At 42.5% G+C, this 15,382-nt stretch overlaps 2 protein-coding genes across 4 annotated transcripts in view; one reads left to right on the top strand and one right to left on the bottom strand.

Annotated features, from left to right (window-relative positions):
* Positions 1–319: 319 nt before the first annotated feature.
* Positions 320–6,611, bottom strand: MPV17L (MPV17 mitochondrial inner membrane protein like). Of its 3 annotated transcripts, none has more exons than XM_062587968.1 (4): positions 6,270–6,611; positions 4,758–4,828; positions 3,504–3,533; positions 320–1,703 (listed from the first exon to the last, which is right to left on the bottom strand). In XM_062587968.1, exons 1-4 carry the CDS (start codon positions 6,598–6,600, stop codon positions 1,437–1,439), a joined length of 699 nt encoding a protein of 232 aa, XP_062443952.1. In that variant the 5' UTR covers positions 6,601–6,611; the 3' UTR covers positions 320–1,436. The 3 variants fall into 3 exon arrangements, with proteins under 3 accessions (XP_062443952.1, XP_062443953.1, XP_062443954.1); XM_062587969.1 differs by lacking the exon at positions 320–1,703 and adding an exon at positions 1,943–3,342; XM_062587970.1 differs by lacking the exons at positions 320–1,703; positions 3,504–3,533 and adding an exon at positions 1,943–3,342.
* Positions 6,612–9,318: 2,707 nt separating this feature from the next.
* The window catches only part of PDXDC1 (pyridoxal dependent decarboxylase domain containing 1), a 32,694-nt gene continuing 26,630 nt past the window's right edge, over positions 9,319–15,382 (top strand). The window contains exon 1 of the mRNA XM_062588334.1: positions 9,319–9,402. Coding sequence (XP_062444318.1) covers positions 9,382–9,402 — 21 coding nt within the window. The 5' untranslated portion in view covers positions 9,319–9,381. The remainder of the gene's footprint in view (positions 9,403–15,382) is intronic.

Raw genomic sequence — 15,382 nt, 5'->3', positions numbered from 1 at the left:
ATTAGTCTCCTAAGCCAAAGAAGTGTCAAGAAACAATAAAGTCTCCAACAGCTAAGGAGTTAGATCCTCAAACAGAATAAACTGAAAAAGGCAAAAAATCTTTAGAAGGCACATGAATTTATGCCCACTGAGAATTTTACCCAATACAGCTTCATTGTTTTGTGTTATGTAAGCCTGAAATTTTTGCAAGAACAATCAATATTGGTAATTACAAAAAAAAAAAAAAAAAAAAAAAAGATTGTATATAGGAAAAGGGACCTGGGTTACTTAGATTTCAAGTACTTAGCAACTACTAAAGAGAAACAGAGGGAATGAAAGATTACGCAGAATCTAATGTTTATTGAAATATAAGAACTCATGCTCCCATTACATGAAAGAATTGTACTTGAAATAGTAGAAATAGGGAGGCAAACTCTGAAACTATAGCCAAACAAACATGTAGACAATGCAGGATTTAGCTCAAGGTCCCAAGCAAAAAGCTAGCGTCAGAAAAACAGCAACAAAACACAACTTGTATAAGCTTTTAAGCCTTTTAAAATAAAAGATGGATGTTCCATTCATTAAATACTCCTGCTGACGAAAAACATCAGAATTATACAGATCATAAGCATAGACTTAAATTCTTGATTCTCCTGGGGCTTAGGTTTTACTAACTATACATATGCAGAGATTATTTTTTCTACCACTGAGTTGCAGCATAACATGGCATACTGCTTACAGCATGCAGCAAAACAACACTATATCACTGTCTTTGTAATGTTACTATTTTCCAGTTCCTTCTTCCAAATTAATTCTATTGTTCATTGAACATTTAAAGTATAAGCAGAAATAAAAATAAAAGCTGTAAAAAAATAAATACCTAATTAGCACACCTCATCTGAAACTTTTAAGTATAATGTTAAGACACCATGTGATAATATAACTCTCACTGAGTAGAACAGACTTTGAAACATAAACCTGATTCTGCAAATATTAACTGGGGAAAAAAATGAAATTCCCTCTTTATCTGGAGGACTTTAAACATATACACACAATAACAATTCAACAGCTATAGCAGCCTGAAAACATCTATTCACTCATCTTTTATTTTTTTTAAATAGAGAAACTGCAATTTGTTCCTCTGTGAATCTCCAAGCAGGAGATTCACCTGACCAAATATAATAATCTACAATGAAGCTATCTAAATAGGAGCTAGTCCCCTGAGGGTCAGTTATTGATGGAGGGAAATGGGAACTTACAGTGCATAATTCATCTCACCCTACAACAGCTATCTAAAACTGCCTATTTGCCTCCACTAACAATAGAGGGAGCTGCAACTGAGTATCCACGTTGTAGATGTCCACACTACAGATGTCTAAAGTCAATTAAAATAAATTCCACCTTAAGACTGTAGACAGGTGCTCATTCCAGGTCTGCCTGTGCCAGCTGAAGATGAACTAACTGCAGTGACTTGTCATCCGTGAGAGGGAAGCTACCTCCTCCACCCATCTGCCAGCAAAACAGGCTGTAGAAGCAGCTCCCCCCCCACACACAAAATTTACCCTCTTGTCATCTGCTGCAGTCAAAGCTATATGGGCTACCACTCTTGACCTCTGTGTTATGCTAACCAAGTTGATTTTACCTGGAGTAGATTGGGCAGAGCTGGCATGATCCTTTTCCCTGTCTAAGCCATGCAGCAGCAGGGCTCCTGCAGTGACAAACAGCTGCAAAGGAGAACATATTAAGTAGTACAGCTGCCTGCAAAAGGAATGCATTTTTACAGCCTAAACAGGCTTTGGTTTACTGTTTAGACAAGACTGAGGAATTCAGACACTCCCCAAAGTGGTTTATTATTCATATATCAAAGAGAGTTGAATCTTACCTTTCCAGTCATCATCAAGATGTGTTAAATCACACAGAATTTCAAGCTTATAGCTTAGTAACCTTGAGGCATAAAATCCCATTCTAATAAACTAAGGACTCCTTTATTAGTCTGCTTTGAACTTACTGCAGTTACAGAAATTTGCACAGTTCCTGTTCCGAGATACATTTAAACGTTCAAAAAATAGTGATGAATATGTTTGTATCCAGACCTGATTCTCAGTTTGACAAAGCAGACCTACAATTAATTTTCACTCTTCCTAGTTTCCTATGTATAGTTACTATATGCCAGTGTCTCTTATGAATAGAAATGTTTAGAAGCCACTTGAAGAATAAAATTTGCTTATATAATAGCTAGAAGAAATTCCTTACATATAGCTGGATTGTTTTGGGATGGATTCTGGCATTCACATTACTGTCTTTCTCACGCTCTTTTTCTTTAAAATCTTAATTATATCTTGAACTTAATGAAACAATGGAAAAGTGGCAAAACTTCCATGTGCTCTTTAATACTTTGTCCCTTGAGGGACACAGGAATAAGCAGTAGACAGATAAGACAGCAGCTCACAGCACTGGGTTTAGTTAGATTCTGCTGTGTGAGCTGCTTATGACCAGTGCTTCCCCCAAGTGTGAATATGCAGCATCCATAATGAATCCCAAAGAACTCTGGCCAAAGTAAGTCATCTTCATTCTTTCTGTTACAGAAGAAGATGTACAAATCTATTTCAGGTTTGTACATTCTACAAAGTAATTTATTTTCTCTATAGATTTTAGTGCAGAATAAAGCAAGTATGCCCCTATAGGGAAATGCCCTCTACTTTTAGTGTACTTTTTTCTATGAGTACTATAGATGCAATGCCACTTTTTAGATAAGTCTGTTAAATTTTGTTCTGCAAAAGCAATCCTGCACTAATAACAATTGTCAAGTACGACCACTGATGATTTAATGTTCTATTCCCCCTTTTCTAGCAATTACAAGTTGCTTGAAAATTAAATTACAATTAATATTTCTCCCCAGTGAGGTTGGCTGACATAATGTGCAAATGCTTACACTGCCCTGTAACAGTCAGTCATTCCCAGAGGAGATGGGCTGGCAGCATGAAAATAATTAAGTGCCAATATACAATTGGCCTCTTTTATGAAAAATAAACAGGCACAAAGACAAACTGTTCCACTGCTTATACCAACCAACAAATGTTGGGACGACTGTTTATTCTAAACACAGTAATGAGGCTGCAGTGCAGTTTTTTGGCTTTCATAAACTCAGTTTACCAATTTCAAATGGGTTCAGAACTAAAGTTCTTATTTCTCTGATGGTTCTTCATCTGCATTGACCTCCTCTCTTTGGAACCACACAAATGCTGACTTTGCTGTGCCATCTCCACTTTGTTGGGAAAAGCAAATGAAGGTAGCCCAGAGAAAACCACAGAGGCCAGTGTAAGCTGTTCTCAGGTAAACAGGGACCAAAATGAAGTTTGACAGCTGCATTGGAAGGAGAGAGAGCTCAGTTAGTGCTCCAGGCATTGTTAGCTCTTAAGCCTACACATCCAAAAACTCCCCTTACTTCTCACTGAGTAAGGTATACTGTGAACACACAGGATGAGGTTTTACGACAAAGAAATGCTGAGTTCCCTGAAACTCACCTGCACAAAAGGCCAGTACATCAGCCCAGTCTGAAATGGAAATGAGTCACTGTTACTCTTAGGGACTCCAAACGCAAAGATTCATTTTTCTTACCATATTTAACAAAGACTAAAACTTAGCTGGACAAAGTTAATCAAAGATGTTCAAATGTAGATTAAGCCGTTTAAGTTAGAGGTTGCAGTAATAAACCTCTGCCATCTTCACAGGCTGCTATATTAAGAGTTTCTCAGAAATACTATTCTAACTCATTTTAAAAACAAAACTCTAAGCACAGTAAGTTTTTGTAGTCACCTGACACCAGATACATAAGCACATTTACCAGATGGGTGAACAAATGTTTAAATATGTGAACATTTGCTTCAGCAATGAATGAAAAATACCATTGAACACTATTTATTTCACACTTGCAATGCTCCTTCTAGTTACTCATACATCTAAGTTTTTTTTGAAAAAATTAACTGATAATTTACTCAAAGAACATAAGGTCAATAGAAACCTTATGTTTCGATAGGATATAGTGGGCACTGTTTTTAGAAGCATCCTCTGTAGTAGTAAAAATAATCCTTTTTACTCTTTTTATCCTGCCTATATAGTTACACAATGTGAAGAGAAATGCATACTGAATCACAGTTCTCCATTCTATTGTATTTTTCTGCTAATCTGTCTTTATTCTTGGACCTGGGAAATCTTTAAAATTCTTAATTGGCTTCACTCTGGGATAGCAGAGATAAATTTTTCCTGCGTATACTGAAATGTTAACTAAAACCAACTATTTATATCAAAGTCTTCTTAAAACAGGGGATTGTGTTTCTGTAAGTGAGAAAACTGTCAGTGAAACGAACAGGTCGAAAATGATTCCTAAAAAAGATGTCTCTATAATGTTTTTAACAGGTGTTCATATAAGTGTTGTCAATAGCATTACTAACTAAACACTGGTGTGTGGGTACTTCTCAAGATAGAAGGTAATATAATCTTAGGCTATAATTTTTGGTCTTGTATTGTAGGGCGCTCATTCTAACAAAGCCAGGTGCAAGTGTTACATATATATATATTGTGCCTTTTTGGAATGGTAGCATTTTACCCATCTGGCAGTGGTGGCTGCTCCAGATTACCCTGACATTAGATGACTGCTGGTAGTTAAAGCTTCCTACACATAATCAAGTGAGTGAGAGAAAGGAACCATACTTTAAATATTTTATCCAATAATATGTATTTTGTGCTTTACTGGGAGATAAGGGAACTGTTTGCCTCACCTTATATGTATTCCAAAATTTCTTTCTGCAGTCTGAAAAAATGTCTTCTTTCTTCTGAAGGATGCTCATACCTAGTGACAAGATATTTAAAACAATCAGAAAACTGCAAAAATGAAAATGACCATTTTTCCAGTGATAGCACAAACTCTTCTCAAAATATATTACTTGGGAAAAAAAAGCTGTTACGATTGCAAAGAGAAAATACTATTCTGACTGCTTAATATTGTTAGATCACCTCTCCTCATCTGTTGACTTGGTTCGCAGTATTGACACTAGATCAACTGGAATACACTGCTTATGTGGTGATCAAAACAGGTCATGTAATTCACCAGTGGCATGGTAGTAGAACAGATAAGATGCAAGTACCTTTTCCACCGAAGAGGTAAATAGGATGAGGCATTTTGCACATTGTTGAATGGCCTGCGGAGGCCCAGATCCTCTATGATGTTTAGGTGCCCACTGCACACTGAAGGCAGTGGAAAGGAGCACTTGATTTTTTTAAAGAATTTGGGCCATAACCAACATGCTATTTTTTACCATCACAAGTAGCTACATAAAATTATAGAACTGACAAGTAGAACAGTTCCAAAACCTACTTGTTTAACACTCCACACACGGCATTTCCAAATTTTAACAAAATCTGTTTGAGCCAAGTTCCACTTGATTCTAGGAAAACAGAGCCTCAAAACCAGCTCCCATCATTACAGCCGGGGCCTGACAAAGACAAAAGCCGTATGGCTTGAAGTGACATATTAGACACGTGCTAACGGGAAATACAGTGCAAATATCCACAAGTCAGAATAGCGAGCCCTTCACGCTACGGCACGTGATGGGAATCTTACGGTGCTGAATCAACACCGTGTGTCTTTTTAAAAGATGTAGCCGCTCTTCCGAGGTCACCCGCCTTACCTGGAAGAGGGGACCTGTACTGGAGAAGAGTTAGCCGACATGGCCATAACCAGCCACTCCAAAATCTGAATCTCCTCATCCGCTAATAAACCTGGCTTAGTCCAGCTCAGGTTCCTCCCTCTCTAGACACCTGCGTGCCACAAAGTTAAGAGCATCTCTCAGCCGGCACGCTGATCGCCCGCCAGCGCGCTGCACTGCTGCCCGGCTTGGGGCGCTCAGCTCCGCGGCGCAGCGCGGTCCTTCGAGGCGCTCCGGCCCTCGGGCGCGCCTCTGCCCGCCGGCCGGCCGGCCTGCCAGCCTGAAACCGTGATGTCTGCCTCCCTCCCTCGCTTCGCTTCCCTGCGACGGAAAACCCCGCGGCCGCCCTGGCAGGCTCATCAAGCGCAAGCCTCGCGACACCACACCGCGAGCGCGGCCGTCCCACTCGTCGCCCTCGCGAAGCTTAAATTCCATGAGCGCCTTGCTTCACACCGGTCCCTTCTACCATTTCTGGCGAGCTGCCTCCTCGACCGCTCCCGAACAGACGCGACTCCTGAGGCCCTCCTCGCCCAGGAGCGCTCCGGGCCGGGCGCGAGCACCCAGCAGCGGCGCCGCCGCACTCACCCGTGTAGAAGGCGAGGACGGCGACGGGGGCGCTGAGCAGCTGGTCGCAGAGCACCTTGGCGAGCACGGCGGCCGGGCGGCGGCCGGGCAGCGCCCGCTCCAGCGCCCGCAGCCACACGTAGGAGAAGTTGCCGTGGAAGGCGAGGGCCACCAGCGCCACCCGCCGCGTCTGCGCCCAGTCGGGCGGCGGCCCCCCGCCCCCGGGCCGCCGCCGCCGCCGCCGCCACAGCTGCTGCGCCGCGTCGCCCGCCGCGAAGAGCCCCGCGTAGAGCAGCACGTTGCAGAGCCAGGGGAAGCGCCGCACGCCGCCGCGCAGCGCCGCCGCCGCCATGGCCCGCCGCCGCCCGCGCCTCACGGGCCCGCGCGCCGCCTGCCACAGCGCCGCGCGTGCCGCCGCCCTCCCGCCCTCGCCTCGAGGGCCCGCCCGCCGCCACCGCCATCGCCTCGAGGGCCCGCCCGGCGCCACCGCCGCCGTCGGCCGCGGGCTGCCGCCGCCCCGGCGCGGCCCCGGGCCCGCGGCACGGCCCCGGCCCGCGGCGGCTCCCGGCCGCGGCTGGAGGCGCCGAGCGGGCACCGCCGCCGCCTGGCCGGGGCGCTGCGGCGCCGCTGCCGGGTTGGGCCAGTAAGCGCTGAGGGAACGCTAGGCCAGCACCGGTGCCTTAGCGCGGCTGATTATTGTTTATACTGGTTTATACTTATGTTATTATTCACATTTACGCCGTCGTTCACAATCATGTTACTATTCATACTCACATTCATACTTACTATAGTATTCATCTTTATTATTTATATTTATTGTATTTTTATAATTGGCTCACATGAATGGGTTATGGGTGGTTTTTCCCAAGTCTGCTGATTTGCAGCCCAGCTGCTGACCGCTCGCTGACTGCCGCTGACGCACACCGCCGTGCTGGGCACCAGTGTCCCCGGCGGTCTCTCCACTCCACGCTCTGCTGCAGGCACCAGGGGCTGAAGCCCACCTCTGCTGAATTACGCAGAGCCTGGAGAACCCGCAGTGAACCTGGTTGTCGGGAGGCTGCGAACCTGCAGCACAACGCTTGCCCACAGAAAACCACGCGAGCAGCAGGAGCGATGTCCCTCCTGTCGGCTCAGGCTTGACGTAGGGACCCATCTCCAGGCAGGAGGAGGTAGTTCATTCCGTCTCTGTGCCCTTACCCCTGCTGCTCCCATCAGCTCTACACTGTAGATCCGTAAAAGTGTAGATTAAAAGCGTAACTCATAGTGGACCCAGTTAAAAAAATGAAACCTCACTTTTGGCACAGAAATTTTAGTACAGAAATTTTATTAATAGGAAGTGGAAGTTTCTCAGTACACCTTTGGCCATATTGCGACTGTTTCAGTGTTCAAATGCTGAGTAGATGTAGATTCTCACTATGGAGGCTTCTGGTTGTAGGTTAAAAATGCTTGGGCAAGTGGTGGCATCTGACCCATCTAGCTGTCCTCTTCTGCACACGTAGCATGTGAAGGGAAGGCTGTACATCATGATAGTAACTGGATTTATTAATGAGTTTGAAACTGCTTGATGAAACATGCCAGGAAAAAATGAATCTAAACAGGCATGAGTAGCTCAAAGACTGAAAGACAGCTTAATAACAGAGAAAACTGCATTGTGCTTGAGAAGATACATTGTGTGGTGGCCGAGGAGCCATAATTACCCATTTGGGAACAAACAGAATATTAATGCTATCTGCAAAGTATATCAATAAATTAAGACAAATAATATAAACAGAACTAAAGAGAGTAGAAATACGTGATAACATTTGTATCTCTATATGATCCTACAAATCAAATTCCTGATCCTCTTTTTTTTATACCTGGGACCAGGAATAACATCTATAATTGTGATTGTTTATTGCAGGCTTACTTTAAAATTCTTATACTGTGATTGTAGAAATGTCCTCTTAAATCTTTGTATCTCTTACCAGCTTGCAGCACAGAAGCTGACTGAAAATCTTTTTTGCAGCATTTGTAGAATATGGTATTTGGCCTTGGAATAAGAGCAGTGGCACTGAGCCTGCCATTCTGCTTCAAATGGGATTTGCAAATGTTGGACACTTTTGATGATTAACGCATGAGTTCTTACGCCTTGTTCCCAATTCATAAACAGGAATAAATGTACTTTCCTCCTTTACAGTTTATCCTAGCAACTTTCTGAGCAGGACCTTTATTGTTTTTTACAGAACTTATCGTAACGAGGCCCATGCTTTTGCACAGGGAATAACAGCAATGCTGTTTGCAAACCCTTGCTGTAGATGCCCAGGTCAGTGAGCAGCGTGGTGCAACAGGAGCACGCCTGCACATGGCGAAGGGGTGCGGAGGACCTTGGACCAGCTCTACAGGCATCATGGGGGTGAGTGGCATCAGGCTGCCCAGGGCTGCGTGTCCCAAGGAGCCTGAGGGTGGGTGCAAACCCATCCCTATGCTCCATCCACTCCCATGGAGGGCCCTGCCGCGCCGCATGGGGAGGGCAGCCTGCTTGCCCAGGCCCCTGTTACGTCGCACCTCCCTCGTGTTTAATGCACAGGGCCTGTTTTTCCAGAGCAGCACCAGCATCCTCTCGTGGGATGCGGAAGGGGAGGGAGCATTAAAAGGCCGCTGTAGTACGTAGGTTAAACTGACCAAACTGGTGTGACAGCCTAGTGCTTTTCACAGGTTCCGGCCGTCCCTCCGCCGGGCAGCCGCGAACCCGCCGCCCCAGGGACACGGCCGCGCCGCCGCCCGGCTGCAGCCCGCCCCACAGCGGGGCTGCACTCACTGCGCACGCGCCAGTAGCTGTCACCTTCCTGTCCCCTTCCAGGAATGTTCCATAAGGCAGCGAGGGGGAGGCGAGGGGTTGCGGAAAGGGTGGTCTGCTGAAGGAGGCACGCAGACGCGGCCGCTGCCTCCCCGCGCTGTTCCCGCGTTGGTCTGCCCCCCCCCCCCCCCCCGGCAGCGGCTACGGAAGCTGGGAGGACGCCGCCGCCGTTCCCTAGGTGAGCGCGTTGCGCGCCGCCTCCCCCCGCGGCTCGTCAGCGCTGCCAGCGTGGAGCCGGCCGCAGCCAAGGCGGAAGCGCCCGGCGGGGAGCGGCGCGCAGCGCGGGCGCCGCCGGCTATGGACGCTTCCCTGGAGAAGGTCTGCGGGGCGCCGGGACCCCCGCGGGCGCGGGGCACCTGCGGGGGTGGGAGAGGCGCTGAGGCGAGGCGGGCCGCGGGCGGCTGCGCCGCGGCGGGGGGCGGCGGGGCCGTGCCCTGGGCCGGGCGGCCGGGGCGCCGCGGTTTCTGCATCCTGAATCCGCGAAAAGTCTGAGGTAGCTGCGAGGAAAACGCTTTAGGGACTCTTTTTTTTTTTTTTTAAGATGGAATTTGTTTCCTGGGAGTGCTAAGCTTCAGCAAGGCAGTGGGGAGAATACTGCTTGAGCTTCTTTCCCTTTTTATATCAGAGGCGTTTTCAGCCCTTCGCTTTCTCCCCTCCGATGTACGGTACAAGGCAAATATTGATTCTGTAATACCGTAAGTCACGGGCAAGGCTTGTTTTGCCTTTGTCACTGTGAGTCAGTCAGGCTCCGGTGGAGTAATCCGGGACCTGCTGCACATCTGCTGGCCTTTATGGCACCTGCTGTGCTTCGGAGGACCTGTTTTAGGGGTGAGGATGGAATGGCTGCTCTGTATAGCTTATCCTCGTTTTTGTATGCCTTCAAGGATAGAATATGCTTGATACAGTTTTATTTTGTGTGCTGAAGTTAATGCGTCTTTCTCCTTTGCCTCGCTATGCACAATCAGTCCTTGGGAGGTTTGGAATCGCTGAGACAAGGTTGGGTAGGATGGGCTCTAGCAAGATAAACACTAAGGAAGTTCAGAAAGTGTCTTTCTGATGTGATTAATGACTGGGTAGCAGAACAATTCGATGTAGTAAAATCCCCATGAAAAAAATATGTTAAAGAGTATTTAGTAGGCTTTAAAAGATTAAGGTTTTTACTAGTGCTAACAAACATTAGTGACTGCTACTTGCTCTAAAAAGTTTAAATTAGTTAAGTGAGACTTAATATACTAGTTTAGACTATGACATGTTTTCTGTCTTAGGCCACTTAATAATGGTAAAATATGCAAAGATATTTAAAGAATACACGTTATTACAAATGTTTTCTCAAAATGTTTGCTGTGTAGCGTGGAAAAATCTTTGTAAACTTTGATTGACTAGGTCACCCTAAAAAGTTATAAAAGCACCATTTAAGGCTTGAATGCTTAAAAGTCTTAATTGAGTAAAAGTTTGTTTTGGCTGTTTGTATTCTGATGTGAGCAGTAGTCTGTAATGGTGAGGGCCTATTGGACTTAGATGTCCAATTTTTTTCTATATGCAAATAGCTAGATACATATGAAGGATTATTGTTTATATTACTTCCTCTCTTGTTTAACAAGGCTTTTTCTTTCCCTTGCAAGATGAAAGTTGTCTTCTATATAATATTATGATTAATTATTGTCGCCTTGCCACAACAGTTAGTGCTCTCTTGAAGTGGTTAAGGATTGTTGTGTATCAGTAAAATCTGTACTTTGTTTGGTATGTTAGAAGTCTTCTCCTTAAATCTGAAATTCATCCCAGATGGAACGCATTTGCTCTTAAAGAATGCACATCCATTTATATTGTGCCAATGTAAGCATTATCATAATATATCTGAAACTGTCTTTTATTTGAACAGTGTATTCTCTCCTTTTTATTTATTTACACATATGACTTACTGGGACATCTGGGATAAGTACTTTTTAACTTGTATTAACATTTGTCAAAATTGTGTATTATTTTTTCTTAACTAAGAAGGCAGTTTGGTAGAATCATCTGATGAGCTATAATACATGGTAATATCAAAAAACACCGTCATTACTTTTGTGCAAATTCTAAAAAGTAGATTTATTATTATTATTACTAAATGAAAAGCCTTTGGGGAGTTGAAAATACTGTGTGATAGGGTTACAAGTGAAACCTGTAGAATATGATACACGAGTGCGCACACCACCATTCTGGTAGTTTAATCGTATAGATTTTCTTTGTTTTATCAGACAAATGATCTCCTTTGTTTCAATGTATGAATATTGTGTGTCAGAAGTGGCATAGGATGAGAGTTAGGATGAACTTTAAATGAGATCCAGAAATCCTTTTTGTCTAAACTTCAAGTTCTTCTGGAAGCCTGTGTTAATTTCTGAACGAGTTTGGGGAATGGGTCTGTGATTTGTTTGCCTGTACCTCCATTTGTATTTTGACATAAGTGACAAATCTTCTGAAGGATTTTAACATTTTAAGTTTCAAATTGACTTTGATCTTTGCTGGTAAAACATGTCAAATTCTTTCTTTGAAACTTCTTGCTGACTCCACAACACTATGGAACAATGTTCCTAAATATCAAAAAGTTCTTTTTTTTTTGGGGGGGGGGGTGGTGGTGGTTTTTGTTGCTGTTGTTCAAACCAGCCTCGGACTCTTGTCTCTTGTAACTGTATTAGTTACCCTAAATCTTGGTTACTTTACAAAAGACTTACCACAGCAGACCTGTGTTCCAATTCTGCTGCATTTCAGGGAAGTGGTAAGGATAAAGAGAGCATATTACCGTAAGGCTTTTGCTTAAAGGTATTTGATACTTTTTTCATTTCAGGTTAGTAATCATGAAGCTGTTGCTTTTTGTTGTTGCTATCTCTAATTTTTCTTAGCCTAGTGAACAAACATAATATTCTTTTGGCTGAAGAATAAACTGATTATGGTTAGAGACTAATTTACTGCTGAGAACAGTTTTTGGTTTTTTTTCTAAGCAAATGTAATAGCATAATGTAAAAATGAGATATATTTTTAATTAAATGTTTAATTAGCTACACCTGTGAGTCTCTGCACATGCAATAGTTTACTTTTGCAGACTGACAGTAGACTTAATTGTTTCTTTCTTACATCTGTGGTACAGCCCACTGAGAATGCAAAATTAAGATTAAAAAGCATCGGTATATGCAATAATATTTTCATTTCTAAGTTTATAATTAACCTTCAGTGTTACCGCAACTAGAGATGACCCCCCATCCTTCCGATTTTACCAAGTGACTCAGTGGTCAGACGTATTGCCTTTAAACAAGAAATAGTTTACAGTTCAAAGTGCTTTAAAAATAATAAAGAATTCAGTACAAAATTCAGAAGTAAACATAAATTAGACTTACTGCAAGCCAACCTTATTGAGCTGGGTTAGTACATTTTGAAGGTAGCATGATAAAAAAAAATCAGTGTAAACTAGATCAGTTTTTTTGAAGTACTGAAGGGGGCAAGAGGTGGCAGGATGCTGAATGGAAAGAAGTGGTGCTGTTGCCTCCTTAGCTCTTGAAAGGCCGCTATGTCTTGTAACTCAACCAGTCAAAGGATCAGAAACCTACCTGTAATCAGATTGACTCCTTTGATTCCAGAGGAAGGAATGAGTGCAGAAGCTAAGGTTTATGTAGGCAATTCAGTTTCTGAGGTGATTCTGCAAATAGTGTCCCAGTTCTTGTAGCTGTTTCCCAGTTTGCAGTTCTAAGGTTCTTTCTAGCAAAGGAGAAATGTTAACAAATTTATTTCTGGCTTTTATATTAATATGCAGAGACACAAACTTAGAGTTGATTGATTCTTCAAATTTACGGTATTTTTTCCACTCATTTCTGTCCTTCTGTTTTATTCCTTTTACTTCCTAATATAACATTTATGATAAAAGAATAAAGCATTATTTATCTTTTTCCCTCACTCCTCCTTTCTTCTCTTTCTATATTTTTGCTGCTTCTACATAAGCTAGGAGACCTTTGCAGTGGTTTCTAAGTCAGATGTCTGGCTCTATTTGTTAATATTTGATAGAGATTGGAACTACTGCTGGTATTGGGAGTCAAAAAATATTAGAGCTAATAATGTCTATGAAGTGAGTGCCAGCTCACACTAGCTGATCTGCTTTCCACCTCCACACCCTTGCTTATGTGAGCTGGGGAGGAAAAGTATACATCAAATTCAGCATACAGCAGTAGTAGGGATTTTTGGCTTCTTATGATTCAAGGGAGAAAATAAGTTGCTGTGTATCCAATTAGCACTTGGGTGGAAAAAAAAAAGGGATTTATTTTCCCTTATTTCCCTTAAGTTAAACCTATATCAGAATTCAAAGGCTTGCTGAATTTCATAGCACTCTATGAAACTTAGAGTAATATTCTGTGGTAGAAAAATCACTTTTAAATTGTATGTTACATCCTTATTCTGTCTGCTTATTAGCAGAAGGGATTCATGCATGGCTAGAAAGTAGGCTACAGTTTCCTAATGGCTACATTAGAAAGTGAGATGGGGTGAGTTGCGAGAGAAGCATATGCAAGCTGTTGTATCTGATGTGACTCCAGCAGGTGAATTATGTGTTAGTAACAAATATAAGTAGCTCAGATACTTTTTTTGTAATGTCTCTATTTCTTATAGCATCATCTGGAGCAGATGTTTGAATCTTTTGCATCCAGTGCTGAGAAAGATTTAAGCAAATAACAAAATATGATAAATGGCTAGAAGGCAGTTACCATCTCACAACAGAAGCTGTTATAATCAGTAAATTAGATCTAGTCCTCCCTTTAAAAATCATTTTTGCTTTTGGGAGACTTTAAGTAAGCTTTCAAAGTTTCTTCGATATGGTGCAATCCTAGAGAAACCTCTGAATATGGAAATATTATCAATGATCATACTTTTTTTTTTGTTAAATATATTGTATTCTGACTATCAAATACTTGTGTGTTTGTTTTTTAAACTCCATGATGAGATTTTGAACTTCACATACTTGTATTATTTTTCAAAAAGTACATACTTAAGTTGTGAACCTCATAGCCGCAGAGTTTTGTAGAAGCCAACAGTATAAATGGGTTAAAAAAAAAAAGACAACATTATGGATTTAAAAACAGTAAAAGCTATTGAACACAGATCTGTCACTTAGAATATTTGAAAACTGTAGATTGCTAGGTGCTGAGAGTTATTGTGGGAAAATATTATTGAATACTTGCACTTTCTTTGCTAAACATTTGTTACTGGCCATTTCTAAAGCAACAGAATGCAGAGCTATCAGTTTGGTGTGATCCAGTATGACCATGCCTGGCTACTGATTCTTCCAGCCACCTACCACTTGCTATAACATGAGATAATTCTCTAAATATTTTAGTTAAAAAATAGTCTTTGAATATATGGTAACCCTCAACTGATTTTTCCCCTCCCCCCCAATCAGTCCTACAGATGAAAATAGTGTAAAATCCTCATGTAAATTAATCACACTCCTTTTGCAGTTAAATTTACTTTTGTGCCTACTTCTGCATGAGCAAATGTACCTGCCTGTGTTGCACGCATGCCCTGTGACTGCCACTGGTGGCAAACGTGCAGACTTCGGGCAATACTGTTTCTCAACTAGCTGCCTTGGCAAGCAAGCGACTGTATCTATACAGCATGGCTTGTGTAAGTTTGAATGCACTTGAACCTGTTTGAGACTTGGTTTTTAAAAACATATAAACCCTGAAACTTAACAAGAACCTAAAGGGTCAACTACTAGATGCTTTGGTTTAGGGACCAGGCTGTTTGGTTTAAAGTTCTTAATTGACGTGTTTTCCCCAAAATTGCTTTTGTTTTATATGAACTACTTGCTGGTCTTTGAGTTTGTCAGCTTGTTCATAGGAGCTACGTTCAATGATTTTTAAAGTTCTTTTCATCTGCACAGGCTCCTTAACAAGTATGTGTTGTTACCTGGTTTCAGCAATGAATCCTGGGTTTTTAACCTGTTTGTAGCTAGAGGGCTGCAACTGTTGGATGTCTGTCATCTTTAAGCCAGCTGCAGGCTGTTTTTTCCCTTTTGTCTTGTTAAAAGGGCATTTCTCAAATTTAGATTACAAATTGATTTAAAGGTACTTGAAATAAGTTTGTAAGATCGTTTAGCTGAGATGATTTCACACCTGTTTTGAAAAGTGTTGTTGTCTAAGTTCAATAGGTAAACCTGAATGACACTTGTGATCATGTCTCTGCTCTGTCTTACAAAACTGCCATTTTACCTCTACTTTGGCTAGAGCAGCCTTAACAACATCTTGCTTTCCCCAGTTAAGAAATACTGGCTTTTCTTTTC

Source organism: Rhea pennata, chromosome 15 (assembly GCF_028389875.1).
Source record: "Rhea pennata isolate bPtePen1 chromosome 15, bPtePen1.pri, whole genome shotgun sequence".
Classification (NCBI taxonomy): domain Eukaryota; kingdom Metazoa; phylum Chordata; class Aves; order Rheiformes; family Rheidae; genus Rhea; species Rhea pennata.
Note: the sequence above shows the minus strand (reverse complement) of the source record. Positions and strands in the feature narration are given on the sequence as shown.